The sequence below is a fragment of the Dermacentor variabilis genome, chromosome 10, assembly GCF_050947875.1.
Source record: "Dermacentor variabilis isolate Ectoservices chromosome 10, ASM5094787v1, whole genome shotgun sequence".
NCBI lineage: Eukaryota > Metazoa > Arthropoda > Arachnida > Ixodida > Ixodidae > Dermacentor > Dermacentor variabilis.
The window spans coordinates 5,033,822-5,050,037 of record NC_134577.1 but is presented as its reverse complement, the minus strand read 5'-3'; the positions used below and the strand labels follow the sequence as shown (position 1 = coordinate 5,050,037).

The window sequence follows — 16,216 nt, the reverse complement described above, 5'->3', positions numbered from 1 at the left end:
ATGCGGAACGCTGATTGGCCGGAGCAGCGCGTTCAAATCCCACGGGCTAACGCACGCCTGCCATTGGCTGCTGCGCGGGCGGCGGCGGCTACTCCCTTTGATGCCGCGCCCGCCGCGTTCGCGTCGCTGTTGCCCTTGCTCTGTCCGCCTCAACATGAGCATGCGAGCTGCTCATCGCCTTACGCTATCTTTTAGATTATTTGCTCAGCTTTTTTTTTTTTTTTTCGCTAGTTCTTCGCTGCACGCAATGCCGGCAAAGCCCAAGACAGTGCAGATGTTCGGTGCACGGGAGCGCGATATGCGTCTTGTACGAGCATCGAACTTCCGATCTTCCGCAGCGAGTGCAGACTGCGTAGACGCTTTTCAGCGGCGGAACTGTGCTTTCAGCTGTCGCCAGACGAAAATCCGACACACTGAGTGTGCCTGGGGCCGCAAGAGCTAATTAGAAGCTCCGCAGGAGCTTTCTAATAAAAAAACACGTGTTCAACTTTAAGGATGTTTTCTCGGAATGGATTTTTTCGCTAGTAGTGGTGCTGGGGAAGGCGATATCTCAAGAACCGATCTTCAGATATTTATGCTCTTTTTTTTTATTCTGTTCCTGAATGACTGTGCCAGGGGGTAACAGGCTTCTTTTTTTGAAAGCTGGTGCAGTTAATTTATAATAAGCAATTAATTTTTGATGAATGTGGTCATTACTGGCTACATCAAATTCAAGGTTGTCTTAAAATTTTTTGGAGGGGAAATTAAAGGGCTCTTTAGCCCCCTGGGATATCTATCAAGGGATCATCACAGTGAATTTCAGCTTCCTACGATGTCCTGGCATTTCTCCAGGCTCTTCCTCAGGCATATACATGAATCACCTAGTTAGACCTCAATAACTCTGGAACTAATAAACATATCTTCATGAAACTTTGCAGTTCCTCATAGTTCGGTAGTGTGAACGTACCCTGAAAGTTTCATCTGAATATCTTAAAAAATAAGAAAGTTCGGTCTCCAGGGTAGCCTCCCCCCTTAAAGGGAAGCTGAAGAGTCTGTCGAATTCAATAAGACGCTCATATACGGATGCGGGAACCTTATGAACCATGCACGTAAAATTTTGGGGGGGATTTTTCGCTTAGGAACGAACGACGTAATCGCCGGTTAAAATTGCGCTGTCGCTCCGCCCCCCGTCGAGCGCCGCACGCTGCTGCCGACGCTGACGATGCGAGCGGAGACCGGAAACCGCGGTGTTGTGACGTCAACACTAGTGTTCCGTTCCTTCGCAGCCTCCGCGACCGTACCTGACCGCGCTTGTTTCTGCGTGCGGGCCATTGTAATCTGCTTCGGTCGACCCTGCATTCCTTTGTTGGTGCATCTGCGTGTATGTAGAGTGGTAGTATACGGCCAGCCCTGCAATTCGGCCTGCGCAGTTGCTGTATATGGCCACAGAATGAGAGAGGACTACTTGCCACTAGCAGGCTTTCTAAACGCAGCGCGAAAAGATCGGAGCAACGAAAACAAAGACGGCACGAGTGCGGACTGACTGATGATAACTGGTGTTGGAAGGCCTTATGAATACACGAACTTGCCCGAACCTGGATTTTGATTTACTGCGAGCTCCTTCGTGTTAGTACGCTGAACAGAAGGTGCATTTTTATCTCCCGCCCTTGACGCAGGTTTCGTCGCAAAGCGCCGTGAATTTTCTATTTGCACGTGTGTTGTAAAACAGCCTGCATGCAGCTACCATAACGCAGTGCAAATGTAGAGTTTGCATGTGCTGGAACGCCGGCGCAAGCCAGGACGCTACGCTCTCCCCTTCTCTCGCGCACAGCGAGAAACCGACCGTCTCACGTAGCCGACGGAATTCGCCGCCTTTACGACTTCGGTTACGAGTAGTGTGCGGATGGCGCACGGATGAAGGTCACTACACGTACTGCATGAACCAGGAAGCTTTTCACGCGTTTAAACCATCTTTGTAGATTGCCGACAGCTTTGGACAGCGCACAAATGCCGACAATCGCAACCCCGCTTACGTTCCACGAGGAGGCATGCAGGAACACAACACTACAGTTGTTTGACCCGAAACGAGCTCAATAGATCGGCGAAAGATTGGCGAGATCACTAGATCGCTTTGCAAAAAACATACTCACCAAAGAGCATTTTCCAACACGAGGAGATCCCAAGACTTCGCTTTCGTTCCCGTTGAAAGCACCGCTCGCACCAGCATTGTTTGCTTCTTCGAAAGGCCGGCTCTTCGGAATCGGCTCGTACATGTAGGGACTAACGCCGAACTCCTCAGAAAAAGGCAGTCTCTCTAAATTTTCCTCTACCGTCTCAGAAAAACAGCACCAAACTACCTGGAACCGCGCTTCATGTGTAGCGGCAGTGGTCGGTTCGGACGAACACTAGTGTTGACGTCATGAGGCGCCCGACCAATCACAGGCGGAAACGAGACGTGCGAGCTGGGCGTGTCCGCTGCTGCACTTTTCGTCGAAATAAAATATATTTGCGCTTCCTTTCGCTCAATTTCGATACGATATTCGAATTCGGAGGGTTGAAAACCATTATGTACAGATGTTCACTCATTTTTTCTGGAAAACCTTCCAGCTTCCCTTTAAGATCGCGGAAACGTTGTGCAGTCAATGCGGGAACTGCGTGCTTGACAGTCCAGCAATAGAGGGCAACTATGAGACGCCAGCTACTCCAGCTACCGGGGGCCTAATATCCGTTTCCGACTCTCTGGTTCGAGGCTTCCGGTGCAAAGGTCTATAAAACGAAACTTGCCCATGGAAAGCTGTTGACGTTCCTGGGCTATTTGATGCATTTTCACCGTCTGTACTGAAGTCTGATGAATCAAAATCATCTCTTGAACCTGTGCTGCTAAAGAATTTTGTTGACGACTCGTCGAAATCCATCAAAATTAGCCGTTTTCTAACGGCAGCTGCGTGCGACATTGACACTATATCAGAAGCTACGAGTGCTCATCCATAGAGGAAGGAAAAAGTTAGGTAAGGGCATTACTTCATGCTGCCAGCCTTGGCAAGCAAACCCTCTGTGAAGCCCATACATTTGCTCAGTGATGGTCCCACACGTGACATCTTGCGTCGAGATCACAAAGCAAGAATTGTGGTTTGCTGAGATGTTTGCTTTCCAGTAACTATGCCTGTAGTTTTTATTTGATAGTGCATTTGAGTGTCTGCCCTGCCGTGGCTCTGCCTGCGGAGCAGGAACACTAAAAAACCAACTGCTCACATAGACGTGCGATCACTTGTTGAGCCGACAGGTTTGGCTTCAATCGAATTGCGCGATGCTCCGTCCTCTTTTTTTCTTTCCTCCATGTGCTCGTTACACTTGACTAAAAGGTGCTTTAAAGATCCCCCCCTGCAACGCAAAAGTGCAACTAGAAAAATAGTTTACCTTTTATGTTCTGGATAGCACTAGCTGTTCAAAAGCGCTCCGATAGCGGCAAAATTTGAAGTTGACATCATCGATAGCGGGTTATGGCACTGGGCAGGTCATGTAATGCGTAGGTTAGATAACCGTTGCACCATTAGGGTGACAGAATGGGTACCAAAAGAAGGGAAGCGCAGTAGAGGACAGCAGAAGACTAGGTGAGAGTGCTGGTTAGAATGAGTTGGCACAGGAGAGGGCTAATTGGAGATCGCAGGGAGAGGCCCTCGTCCTGCAGTGGGCATGAAATAGGTTGTTGATGATGATGATAATAATTATAACGAAGTCGCTTTACTCGAGTTTTGCTTTATTCAAAATTTCTCTGAGTCCTGACCAGAACATATTTAAGTCAGATTACTTTAAATTTACGATCAGATTACTCGTGAGCACCCCGATAAGCTGATCCACTTAGATTGAACTGTGAAGGGGTGCATGTGCACCTATAGCAGCGCTCGGTGCCTTTTGCACCGAGTGACGCTCCCTGGCGCTAGCTGAGCCATTGTGTGCCACCTGTGCTTGCGCCTTATAAGCAGCAAGGGGGCGCATACTCACGGCTGTGCTCAGCACCTAAGCTTAGTGTATAAACTACGTGATGAAGAGCAACTGTCATGGCACTGGCACAAGCTGAAGCAAAAGACCAAGAAAACAAAAGGCATGGTGGGCAGCGCACGAATGCTCGTGCGGTTGTTTTTGCGGAAACGGCAGAAGTGAACCACGCGAGTCCGCTCCACCCAAAAGGGAGCCACAGATAAACGAGGGAGCTTTTCACCTGCCTTTGCTTGCTGGCTTGGGTGGCAAAGTAAAAGAATTTTGCTACCTTTAGTTTTATTCGGGCGACTGCATAGATGCTCAAGATCTCTACTATTCCTTACCGCATGGGCCCCTAATGTGCAGTGTTAAAGATTGCATAACAAATGAGAATGACGAGGTGTCATTCCGGAACACGTGCGGCATGGGCGTTGAATCCTTTCTTGAACTTCTTCATTTTTATTTGGCGAATACACATGTAGGGGTTCTGTGGTGAAACATATATACAGGCAAGGGGTGTGTGCATTGGGTCAAAAGTAGCTCCCATCCTAAGTAGCATTTTTTTGGGAAGCATAGACAGAGTTGGCCAAAGATTTAGGAGGTGTAGTAAATAAGGTATAGAGATGTGTCGATGACTACTTGATTTTAGGCTGTCATGTAGACAAGGGTGCTTTCAGGAATAGGGTTGTAGAAGCATTCCGTTCTCTGGGCAAAAGCTTAACATTTACTTCTGAAGTACCGGTAGATAATAAGCTACAATTTCTTGATGTCAAGTTAGAATTCCTACCGGAACAAGTGTTGGTCATCCTCACCCCGAGCTGGGAAACCGCTAATGAACTATGCCTCAAGCCATTCCAGGCTTGTGAAGAATGGCATAGTCATTTCGTGTTTCCGGCCAGCGTTGTTGAATTCATGTCACCACACTGTAAAGATTGCATTTTTTGAGCAAGTTGAGAGGTTGAGAAAGGCTGGGTACCCGCTCGCTGTGATGCTGGCGTCGTGCGCTAGACTAATGAAAAAACTTAAACAGGATAAAGGACAATGCAAAAAGAATCAAAGGCAGAAGGATGTAGCTTCCAAGATTTCAGTGATTCCGTATGTGCATGGCCTTTCACACAGTCATAAAAGTTAGCTGGTAGTTACGCAGTAAAAGTGATATTTTCAGCAAAAAACAAAATAGGTAGTCTGTGCTCTAAGGTTAAAAATAAGTTCTAAAGAAAGGATGATGCAAAGAAAGAATGTAGTGTTAAATATCCGCTCAAGAACCAATTTGTTGATTATGCGAAGAATGTTGTTTATCAGATCCCTATGACGTGTGGCCATGTGTACGTAGAGCAGACTGTGAGATGCATTAACACGAGGTTAAGGGAACACTTGTCCAGTCTGAAAGGTCACCCTAGTACGCATTTGGTAATGCATTGCCAAGAACATGATTGCTCACCTTGTCTTAGTAGCACCGACATTTTGTATAGGCATAGAAATCAAAGCGCGAGGGAAATTGTGGAAGCACACTGGATTGAAAAACAAAAAGAAAAATGCATCAGCCATCCTTCTGTTTCATTGTTGGATAAAGAAAATTCACTTCTATCATCACATCTTTAATGCATTTTATCGTAAGTGGTTGTTTCATGCACCTTGCTGTTTTTATGTTGACCGGGTGGCTTTGATCCACGTTTTTTTATCAAGTGTTATATGTACTATAGACATGCCCTCTTGACTTGACAGCGCAGATCTGTGTGTATTATATGCGCTATAGGCGTGCTTTGTTGATTAGATCGCGCAGATCTGTGGGTATTTAAGCAGGTGGTTCTTCAAAAATAAAACCAGTTGTTAGAAAGCGCTCGTCCTTGTGTTTCTTCTATTCTTTGTCCCTGTTTGTTTGCGCACAAAAAGATTTAAGATACATACATATTGGATTAGAGTTTGTTTTAGTGAAATCTCAGTAATTAGAATAAACAGATGAGTCATTACTTTGCTTATAAAAATGGTAAGTTTAGTTGCCAGTAAACACCGCTGTATATTGAAGATAATTTTTTATAAGTTTTACTGAAAGAATGTGCAGTGCTACACACTGAAATAACTTTTATAACTTTTTTTTTGAGTGGTGCTTAATGCACACCAACAAACATTCTAAACACTGCGAGTATAAATTCGTTAGTGCATAACATCTTTTCCTGCTAGGATATTTTGGAAAGAAAGAATGCGTATGACATAAATTGCCGTGATTAAAAAAAGAAAAATGTTTGAGTGACATGCCTGGAACACACGGCAGAGAATGACCCTTCTTTGTCCTTTGCCTAGTACCACTATAGCCAAGATGGCATGGGGTACCTTATAAGCAGTACGTAAAATTGGCATAATGAAGCCTCGTAAGGCAGATATGGGTGCAGATGCAGGTTATGCAATGTGCAGCCAATGCGCATTTTATGTATTGCAGAATAGGTATGGTTGATGGTGCGGTCAGCGCATGAGTAATAACGCAATGTTAAAAATAGCAGAAACAAGCACTTTATTCTAGACTGACCATACTAAGTTAAAACGGGACCGGCTGCTTAAGTTTTACAGAGAGAACTCTGTTATTGTTATCAGGTAGAAGCTGAAAAATGCATTGCAAGTGGGGCAGCTGTCTCAAATGTTTTGTTTGCTACCATCGTAGACTGAAACCTTAAATGTTTCTTGAATCCTTGCATGCCAGTTGTGATCCTTGGTATGTATGCGGTAATTGGCTCGTGCTTGTGGTTGCAGTTTTACGGCTACCTGTCGCAGCAGCAGAACATGATGCAAGATTACATTCGCACCTCCACCTACCAGAGGGCCATTCTCAACAACATGGAGGACTTTAAGGACAAGGTATGCCACCTGCTCATTCAAGATGCTCTGTTATGCAGTGAGTAATGTCATTAGGTTTGCATGTTGTCTTCTCATTTGTGTTGAATACGTGCACTGCTTTTATGAAATGTTGAGTAGCCACAAACAAGCCTGAGGTTGTGTAAAGGTTAAATTTTCGTCGTGACATTCTTTTTGTTTATCCGTAAATCTGTATTTCTAGAAAGATTATCGTGGCACATTTGACAGGCCTTTTGAGAGTGCGTAAAAGGAAAATGAAGCTGTGTTAAGAAGACAAATGACTTCAGTAGCATTATTTCACATCTGTTAACACTATAGGAGTGTGCATACATATTGTCATGACAAAGCTTAGTTAAATTATTAAGGGGGGAAACAGGGATCAGATCGCAGAAAAGCGCCAAGAAGATAGATTTTGGTAAACCACTCATTTCAGCATCTAATGCCTAATCATCACTGTACCAAACGATTTAGCTAAAAGTACACTGTAAGTGCCCTCAATATTTATTTTGTTCAGCACAGACGGCGAGAAAGAAGCTCAAAATCACGCTAAAACACAGAAGTTCGTGTAGGTTTCTCTCGTCTTTCCTGCCGCCGAGTGCCACCACTTTGGTACAGTACGAAAGCTCAAAGTTCTGCCTTTTCATCCCTGCCCTCCTTGCGCAAACATGAAAAATCGGGGACTGGTCTGACTAAGTTCGCGAGCATTGAGAAGGGTTGTCTCGCTTGCCACACACTCTGTGGCCCATACATACTCAGTGACCAAAGCTGGTGAGACTTTCAACAGTGGCGCTACTGCGGCAACAGCGGCACATACTAGCTATTGTTTAAAAACAAAATGTGTGACTTAATAATTAAATACATACCAACCATTTATGTTACAGCGCATATCCTCCCCTTCGTTCAATAAAAACTTTAAACGTCTGAACAACAAAAAGAAGAGACTCTCAAGCTGCCAAAAATTCAAAACAATGCATGTGCTTGGGCAAGATACCATGTGGCAGAGAAAACATTCAAGTGCTTTGCAGCAGAAGCTAAGCAACGATTCTTTTCTATGACAATAGCTATGATGTTGCGGAATAATCCAAAGCAATTCTGGAAAACAATTAAGCCAGGTCGCCATAAAACTGTATCATTATGCAATCATCACAATAACTCTCTTCCTGAAACTGAGGTCCCTAATGTACTCGTGACACTTTTTCTTCAGTACAGTCAACGCCCGATTTTTCGGACCCTCTAGGGTAAAAACGTCAGAAAATTCAGGCAGTCCGAAAAAATGAATGCATGCAAAAAACCGCATCTTTTTTCTTTTTTTCTCGGATCTAGAGGTAAAGGGTGAGTATTTCGCCCGCAGTATCATTTTATAACACCACTGTGATCTGAATTGCGCGCAAAGACGGGCCCTTTTTTCTGCGCGTGCTCGCAGCCATCTTGGTCTTGTTGGAAAGAGGAACCTTCCTTCTTTAATTTCCCTCCAAAAGTGACTCCGTCGGTTCACCAGTGTCGTTGAAATACGGGGAGAAAAAAAAAGTCTCTACGCACAATCCGATTTGTTGACTAGTGCACGTGACCAAAAACACGCGCTGTGGTTGGCTGCGCGAGTTTCCCGTCGTCTGCTCCACTCCGCAGGCAACGCAACGGCACGTCTCGTTCTCAGTCGTAGGCCCGTGACAAGTGCGCAACTATGTCCCATCCATTGAGAAAGTTCGCCACGGGGCACAAGTTCGGCAAAAAGAAGCGATCAGCTTATAACTTACAGAAGTGCTCTATTCCTTCGGAAAACATTGAAAATAGCTCGCCACCAACTTCAACTGATGCCGAAGCTGCGGACGATGCCGAAGTAGGTCTAGCCAGCTCACCAACAAGTGAAATTGTTACGGACAGCAGCCGCGTTCGGCGTGATACTGCAATGTTGCAATGTCCGGATTTGCTACAGAGGGAAATGAATGTCCTCCAAAAAACTTCACAAGTTCTTGCTTCAATGCCAGCAACAAAACGGAAGTTGGATTCCTTCACTCATGGCGACGACTTTGCGGCCGCACCCGTCGACGCGGAGGCAGGCTTCGCTATCGTTAGTTTCACAAGCAACGAACTGATGTTGTTTGTGAAGTGCAAGGTGTGCGGCAGTGGCGCCACAGTACACAAATGCGAACGAGAATATGGCTTTGCGATAAAGATGCTTATCACGTGCGCGTGCTGTGGTGATATCACGTTGGCGTGGAGCTCGCCCCGTGTGAACGGTAACCAGAAGAGCAACCCGTTTGTTGGGAACGTTCTTGCCGCGCGCGTAATGCATGCCGCCGGGAATCGGCAAATGGTGTTGAGGGAGGACGCGGGTTTCGCTTCGCGAAAAATGTCCAAATAGATTGATTTTTTGAGAATCGCATTTTCAGTTTCTATAACTCTTTTTCTATCTGATTCCTAAATATCATCCATATAAACCACGAAGAAGGGCTCTAAAAAATTTGTTTTATCAGCCAAGGTGGCGAAAAATCTTGCGGAAATCAAGAAAGAAGAGCGTATTTCAAGCCACAATATCTCCAGAACGACGCAACTGAACGCTGCCATCTTGGTCTCGTTGGAAAGCGCATTTCTCCGTCTTCAAATTTGCCGCTTCCGCTATCTCCTCCATACAGAAACAAGCACCTCGTGAGTCTGGAGGCCTCCACTCGCCGTAATCTCGACGTATCAAAACGGGTGCTACGCGACATCGCAGTAGCGTGGCTGATCCCTATGCTTGTGGACGGTTCAGACTCGCAACTAAGTTTTCCGAGCATTGTTGACGCGGGTTTCGCGTCCGAGATTCACGCGCGGTATCCTCGGACATGCGGCTAAACCTTTCTGTACTCGGTGTTTCGGAATTCGTGACGAAGCACATAGCGCACTCAATCCTCAGATACGCGGCTAAACATTTCGCGCCTAGGTAGTCTCCGACTCAGCGATCAAGCACATCACACGCGGACTTCTCACACCCTCGCCTAAGCATTTTGTGCATCAGCACCTCGGACTGCGCAAGTAAGCATATTGAGTGTCGACTCCTCGAGCCCGCGACTAGGCACCTCGGACCCGCAACCAAGCATATTGCGTGTTCACCCTATTATCATATTGTCATGTCAGCTTGTAACAATATGTATCGTACCTCCCCTTCAAAAGAGAACCTCATCATGAGCTCTGTTCACTAGGCCCCTTGGCCTGACACAGACACCTGGCTGCAGAAGTGATCGAGGCATCATACAAAACTACAATTCTGCAAAGCACCTAGCAGCTGCAAATCTGTCACTGGCTCTCTGATCCCAAGTTCTAGAGCCATTGTCCAGAATAGTTGACTTGGGAGGCTGCTGGCACTCAGAGCCTTCATGCAGTAACATGGTAAATTCTACCAAAAGAAAACAAAAAAGTTCTGACTGATTGTTTTGGAGATTGCTATCAAATGGGCACTCTGCGGGTACAGGCTGCCTGAATGTACACTGGAACTATATTCAGGCCCACACGGACTTCTGCACGTCACTTGGTTTGAAACTTGGGCACCATGCTCTTAGTAGAGCAGCAGCAGCAACAGCAGCAGCAGCAAAGAATGCCCTATAAAAAGAAAAAAGGGGGGGTGGGGCAAAGCGCACCAGACCAGAGGCCACATGTATACAATAACATCACAAAACCCAAATCACAAAACACCCCAAAGACTACAAATTTGGTGCCTTTGAGAGAACTGAGGAGAAGCTGAAACCTTGAGAGCCGTTCAAAACTGTTTTTCTGCCTTTCTGCTCAGTTTCTGGGGCTGATATGTTGTTACCGTTTAACATATTTTGACTCCGCTTCTTTTGTCACGTTCCTTTGGCTGCAGTGCAGGTCGTGACATTCTCGCTTTCTTATCTTGACCCTTTGTAAGTTTATGATATGGCTATTCGTCTACCCCGAAAGTGCACTTGATGCGAAGGTAACATAAAATATGGCACTCCAAAAAAATTTGTGCTGCGAAAAAAAAAAAAAGAATGCAAGAATGTCGCGACCTTCAGCACACACTTGGCTATGCAGTCAATATTTAACAAGCCTTCTATCACATTTTTTATGTTCCCCAGGCTCTCCAGTGGCTATGCAGTCAAATAAGGAAGTTGATTTTTTGAAGGCATGTCCCCCCTTAACAATGAATTTATTAGCGTAAAGCACCTTGTACAGCAAAAAAGTATGTATCGTTCCAAATTTCGACCAGGGCATAGGTGCTGAGGTATAGTTTGTGTAAATTTATTCCATCTGGCAAGTCCGCCGCTGAGATACGCAGTGTTGCTTGTGGGAAGCGCCCGTTACTGGTGGTTTTGAGTGGTCTTGAGAGTTTTGGTATTTTGGTGCGCTTTTTGAGATGCAGGTTTCACCATTTTTTCAAGTCGGTGCTCCACTTTTACGCGACAGTGTATTTGAGTGAAAATTAAGAACCTTTATATTCACATTTATTTCGGTTTTAGCTTCTTTTTAACTTAAAGGCCTTGTTGCGCATTTGTAGAAATGGCCATAGAAAAGCGAACGAAATTGTTGGTTCACATGGTGGTCTTTCAACGGCTTTTGTTTTCGATTGCCGCAAGGCGTTCATGCACCGTCTGGGCCAGCAAGCGGATGCAAGACACCGAGACGAGGCATATGGTTGGTTTCTGAGGGACCTCGCGCATCCCTTTTCGCCTATAGGCATTCCAGCAGAAAGGCGGCGGCCCTTGTTTTGGTCGGGCTACATGACCCTTTGAAGAAATGACCAAACTATTCGAACACGCTAGACCGGAGTCATAAACAAGAAGAAAAAAAAGCATAGCAACATGGGCTGTGAACGAGGAGTACCGAGTGCTGTAGAGTCCCCTGTATGTCCGGACCCATATGGGTGACAACGCCAGATAAAAAACAAGATAAATAAATAAATAAACATATAGGTAAATAAATAAATAAAATGACACGTGCAAACGATTTGTCTACTTTGCATGGAGGCTTTGTCGAGAACAACGAGAGGGAGAGTGTGGCCCAGTGATAGACACTGCACTTTGGCAGCGCGTGTCGTCTGCTAGGAAAGTGTCATCTGTTAGGAAAACAAGTTGTGAGGCTTGCGCGATGACCGTGCGTCGCATTTGGTACAAAATTGTTGTCCTGTCAACAGGCTTTGACGCTGAAATGTCATGCTCACGTACGCTCTCCTCCCAAGAGAACGCACTGCAACGCAAGACGGCACTCCGTTTCACAGAAGATGAAAAGTGCCTGCCGACCGGACTCGTGAACGACTACAAGCATATTGTAGAATGCAAGAAAACTGATGTTGCGTCGTTGACCAAAAAGAATGAGACATGGAAAGTCATGTGGATGGCATGTGTTGTCATTGGAGATGAGAAAATACGCTCGTAATCACGCTTTCCGCAAGTTGTGTTGCCTTATCGCGAAGATTGCACGTAAGTACAGGCGCCGACAAAAGTGGTATACAGTCAACGACTGAATTTTCGGACGCCCAAATTTTCGGACATGCCTGATATTTCGGACGTCTTCGTGGCACCGCCATGAGCCCCATAGAATCAATGTATAAGGACATCTGAAGTTTCAGACGCTCGAACCCCCCGCCGTCCAATTTTCCGGACTTTTTGACGCGACGGAAGGTCCTTTGACTCCTCGCGCAGCGCCCTTGCAAAAGAAATCGACTTGCAGCCAAAGCATATCACCGCTTTGAACCACAACTAGCCAAATCTAGCCGTCACACACCGATTTGGTCTGGCCACGCTGGCTACATTCATTGCCGCATATGACCGCACTTCCGCTTCCGGCGAGTTTCCGGAGCGGCGCTATTTAGTTTGTTTGTGCAGGCCACGTTTTGGCTAGCGTGGTGTGTGGTTGTGCTGTTGTGTCAAGTGTGCTCTGCGACGCTAGGCCTAGGTGCTTCAACGCTCGTCAGCGAACTCCACTGTTCGCAACTTGAGGATTTCGCTTGCCTTCTATGGCCCCCACTCCGTCTTCGTCGTCCTCGCCGAGGGCATCGAAGCGCAGAAAGCAGTACCGTACCCATGGAAATAACTTTTGAACAGTTTGTTGACGCTGAGAACGAGCTCAACTTTTGCGCAGAACTGACTCACAAGGGAAGAGTCCGTCAGATTGTGGGGGATTCAGAAGACTCCGATGTTGAAAATGAGGAGCCAGTGCCTGCGCCGCCTACAAGCGCCGAGTTGACGCGAGGCCTTTTTCATCGGTGTACAGTGCTGACATGACCCTTGCTCAGATCGAGGCGAATATGATCGCATGCAACTGGAACGCCGTCCAAACAACAATCAGCAAGTTCTTCAAGCCACTGCAGCAATAAAACTGGGTGCCCGACGATGCACATGTACATAATAAACCGGCAGTCGGCTCCATACAGAGTTTTTGAATGCCTCTTTATATAGCACCTTCATTGATGCTTTGGCAGGGTTTCGGAAGATTGGTACTTCGCCCTTTACTTCTAGATCCGAGAAAAAAAGAAAAAAGGTGCAGTTTTTTGCATGCATTCATTTTTTCGGACTGCCTGAATTTTCTGACCTTTTTATGTTCCCTAGAGTGTCCGAAAAATCGGTCGTTGACTGTACTCCATGCAGCGGGAGCCGGAGCAACGGCAAACTGCATAGCAACGCCATCTACAGGCAGCATCTGGGATCGAGACAGCCAATGGGTGCACTTTATTATCTGCAGGCATGGCGCTTGACTCGTGTCAATTTAGATGGCGTCGCGATGCAGTGTGCTGCTGCTCCGGCTCCCACTGCGTGGAGTATACCACTTTTGTCAGCGCCTGTACGTGAAACCTGCGTTATGCGCTAAAACAGTTCTCGAGCACTCTCTTGCGCCGAAGGGACTGCTACGGATACTTGAGAGCCCTTATTAAGTAAGCATATATGAGGGCGGGCTGGTGTGTTCTGCATGTTCCGTCGGTGCTGTGCGATGAGCAGAGTCATCTTTCCACCTGCGCAGCACACTGTTGACTGAGGAATGTGGACCACATCCTTGGTGACTGACTGAAACGTGCCAGCGCCGTAATACCTCAGAGCCATCAACAACTGCAGCCTGGGAGGCACAGGCTGTCCTCTGTTGTCCCCGCTTTCCCTGATAGGCAACATAGAGAGAAACTGTCGCATGGCGTTCTTCGTGAATCTGTAGCGACCGAGGACTTGTTCGTCATCGTACAGCTCCATTGGATTTTTTGGTCACGTAGGGTGGGTCGCGGAATTTTCGGCAAGAGATCCGTTCGGGAGGCTACTATGTTGGAATAACGCACGAAGTCAGTTCCAAGCTAGCCCGGGAGCAGACTTGAAACTTGAGCAGACTTCGACCAAGCCAAGTCGTTCGCAAGTCATCCGCAAGGTCAAGCACGATTTAAGAGGGTGGCGAAGCTCTCTTGAGAAAGCCAGAAGTCAAGTTCGAGCCTAGTTAGACCTCTGCATTTGGGGGTTAATCACATAGAAACGTGCTTGATAATGCAGGCCTATCGGTGCACTGGCAAATGTGCCATGCCATCTTTGCTAAGATTTAGGTCGTGTCCCCTGGCTCATTCATTTATACAGCACCTGGTCTGTCTGCAACCTTGCTGGCCCGTCTCCTCACTGGTGGTTCTCGAGCAGAGTCGAACCAGCTTGACAGAGGCAGGAAAGGCAAACGGGTGCCCCCAACACCGGCCTGCCACCTTTTTGAGGTTTTGGATCATGTGTACATAAGGAATCGCTGCACATATTACGGTTCTAGTAGTTTCTTCCTCTATAGTGGCACATTTTTACCTTTTCTGCAATTTCCAAGAGATTCAGATTCTCGGTAGAAGTAAGAATTCGACAGCATTTGAGCTAATGGAAGCTTATTGCAGCATCGACCGCTTATAGCGTAAGTCGCCAGAATCGTTGATATCCACAGTGTAAGCGCTAATGCTCTTTAACCAAACAACAGTGTTCAAAGGCTGCACGTGTGCAAAACGTGTAGACCAAGCAGCCATGCGTATCTGAGAGTCAAAGAATGCAACCGGGTGTTTTGCATCTGTTTAAACTTGCAAATATTGAAAGGTTAATGTCCAAGTACCCGCAGTCTTTGCATGGAGCAGACAAAGTAACAAAAATTTATTTGAAAAACGATGCCGACCGAAATTTCAGATGCAGTACAGTCTTGTTTGATTTCTCAAACTGATTGGCGTATGCACGGTGTCGTAAACATAGTGACCGTGGACAAAGTTGCCAACATTCGAGTGTAGCCCGGGCCTTAATTTTCATTATCAAGGTGGTTTTTCCAATTCCCATGTGCCATACAACTGCTGCAACACGTTTAATTGACTTGGCACCAAACCACAAGTTTGGTCATCAACAAGGTGCGCTTGCTACGCCTAGCCGGTGGGGGTGTCGGGCGGCATGCCGTCACGGGAAACTTACCCTTGATAGGTTTGTGCCCATAGACAATTACATAGAGATTACATGTGCGGTCATGTGCATGGTCTAAACTAACAGCAGCGTATGCCAAGCTGAGCTTGGTTTCTCGGCCAATTAGTCGTGGCTATTTCTGCGCATGCCTACCAAGTCTGTATGTGTGCACACTGGTAGGAATGGCGAAAGCTCACAGGTACACATATAGCCTAAGAACTCTAGACTAAATTTGCAGAACACTGCTTAAATTGACAGCAGTCGAAGTTTCATGCTTTATATCTGCAAATTTCCCATTGGTCGGTGCACCGCACTGCCACGCTTGTTGGTGGGATTTTCCCCCTGAAGCTGCATTGTAACCAGTATTTCGTCTCGCGTGGCTGCACTGTAAGCGGAATGCATATACATTCGATGACCGATTTTTTTTGGACATGCTCGGCAATTCAGACGCCTTTGCGGCACTGCCATGTACAGTCGCCGACCGATTTTCCGGACTCCAAAAATTCGGACATGCCCGATTATTCGGTCAGCTACGCGGCACCGCCATTCTCCCCATAGACCATAATGTATAACAACTGCCGAAAGTTCGGACACCTTGTAACCTCTCGTCTGATTTTTTTCGGACTCTCCTTGAACCAACTTGGTCAAGAGCACCGTGCACCGACTCTGACCGGTGCATGGCTCGACTTGCTAAACGCCATTTTTGTTTTGAACGGAACTTCCTTGCTGCCCCACGAAGTGGCGCTACTGGAAATCCCCGCTCATCATCATCGTTTCTGCCTGGTTCGATAGAGTGGCTCTGCAGCAGTTCCGGTTTCAGCTCAGTAAGCCATGTCAAGACAATCCAGCAGCTGACTTGTTTCTTCGCGCACGACCCTGCGAGCAGGCCGCGTTTTTTCGTTTGTGTGACTGGTGTCGCCACGGTGGTGTTTGCTTTGTGTGCTGTGTCGAGATTTCGGTGATCCAACGCGGCATACAGAAACATCGCGTCAAGTCTCTAATGGCGCCGACAGTGCCCGCGCAGACTGCGCTGCGGA

At 46.7% G+C, this 16,216-nt stretch overlaps 1 protein-coding gene across 7 annotated transcripts in view; it reads left to right on the top strand.

Annotated features, from left to right (window-relative positions):
- Art4 (arginine methyltransferase 4) overlaps positions 1 to 16,216 on the top strand; it is a 195,190-nt gene that overhangs the window by 29,398 nt on the left and 149,576 nt on the right. For all 7 annotated transcript variants that reach the window (XM_075671379.1, XM_075671376.1, XM_075671380.1 and 4 more), the window contains one exon: positions 6,703 to 6,807. In XM_075671379.1, coding sequence (XP_075527494.1) covers positions 6,703 to 6,807 — 105 coding nt within the window. The remainder of the gene's footprint in view (positions 1 to 6,702; positions 6,808 to 16,216) is intronic.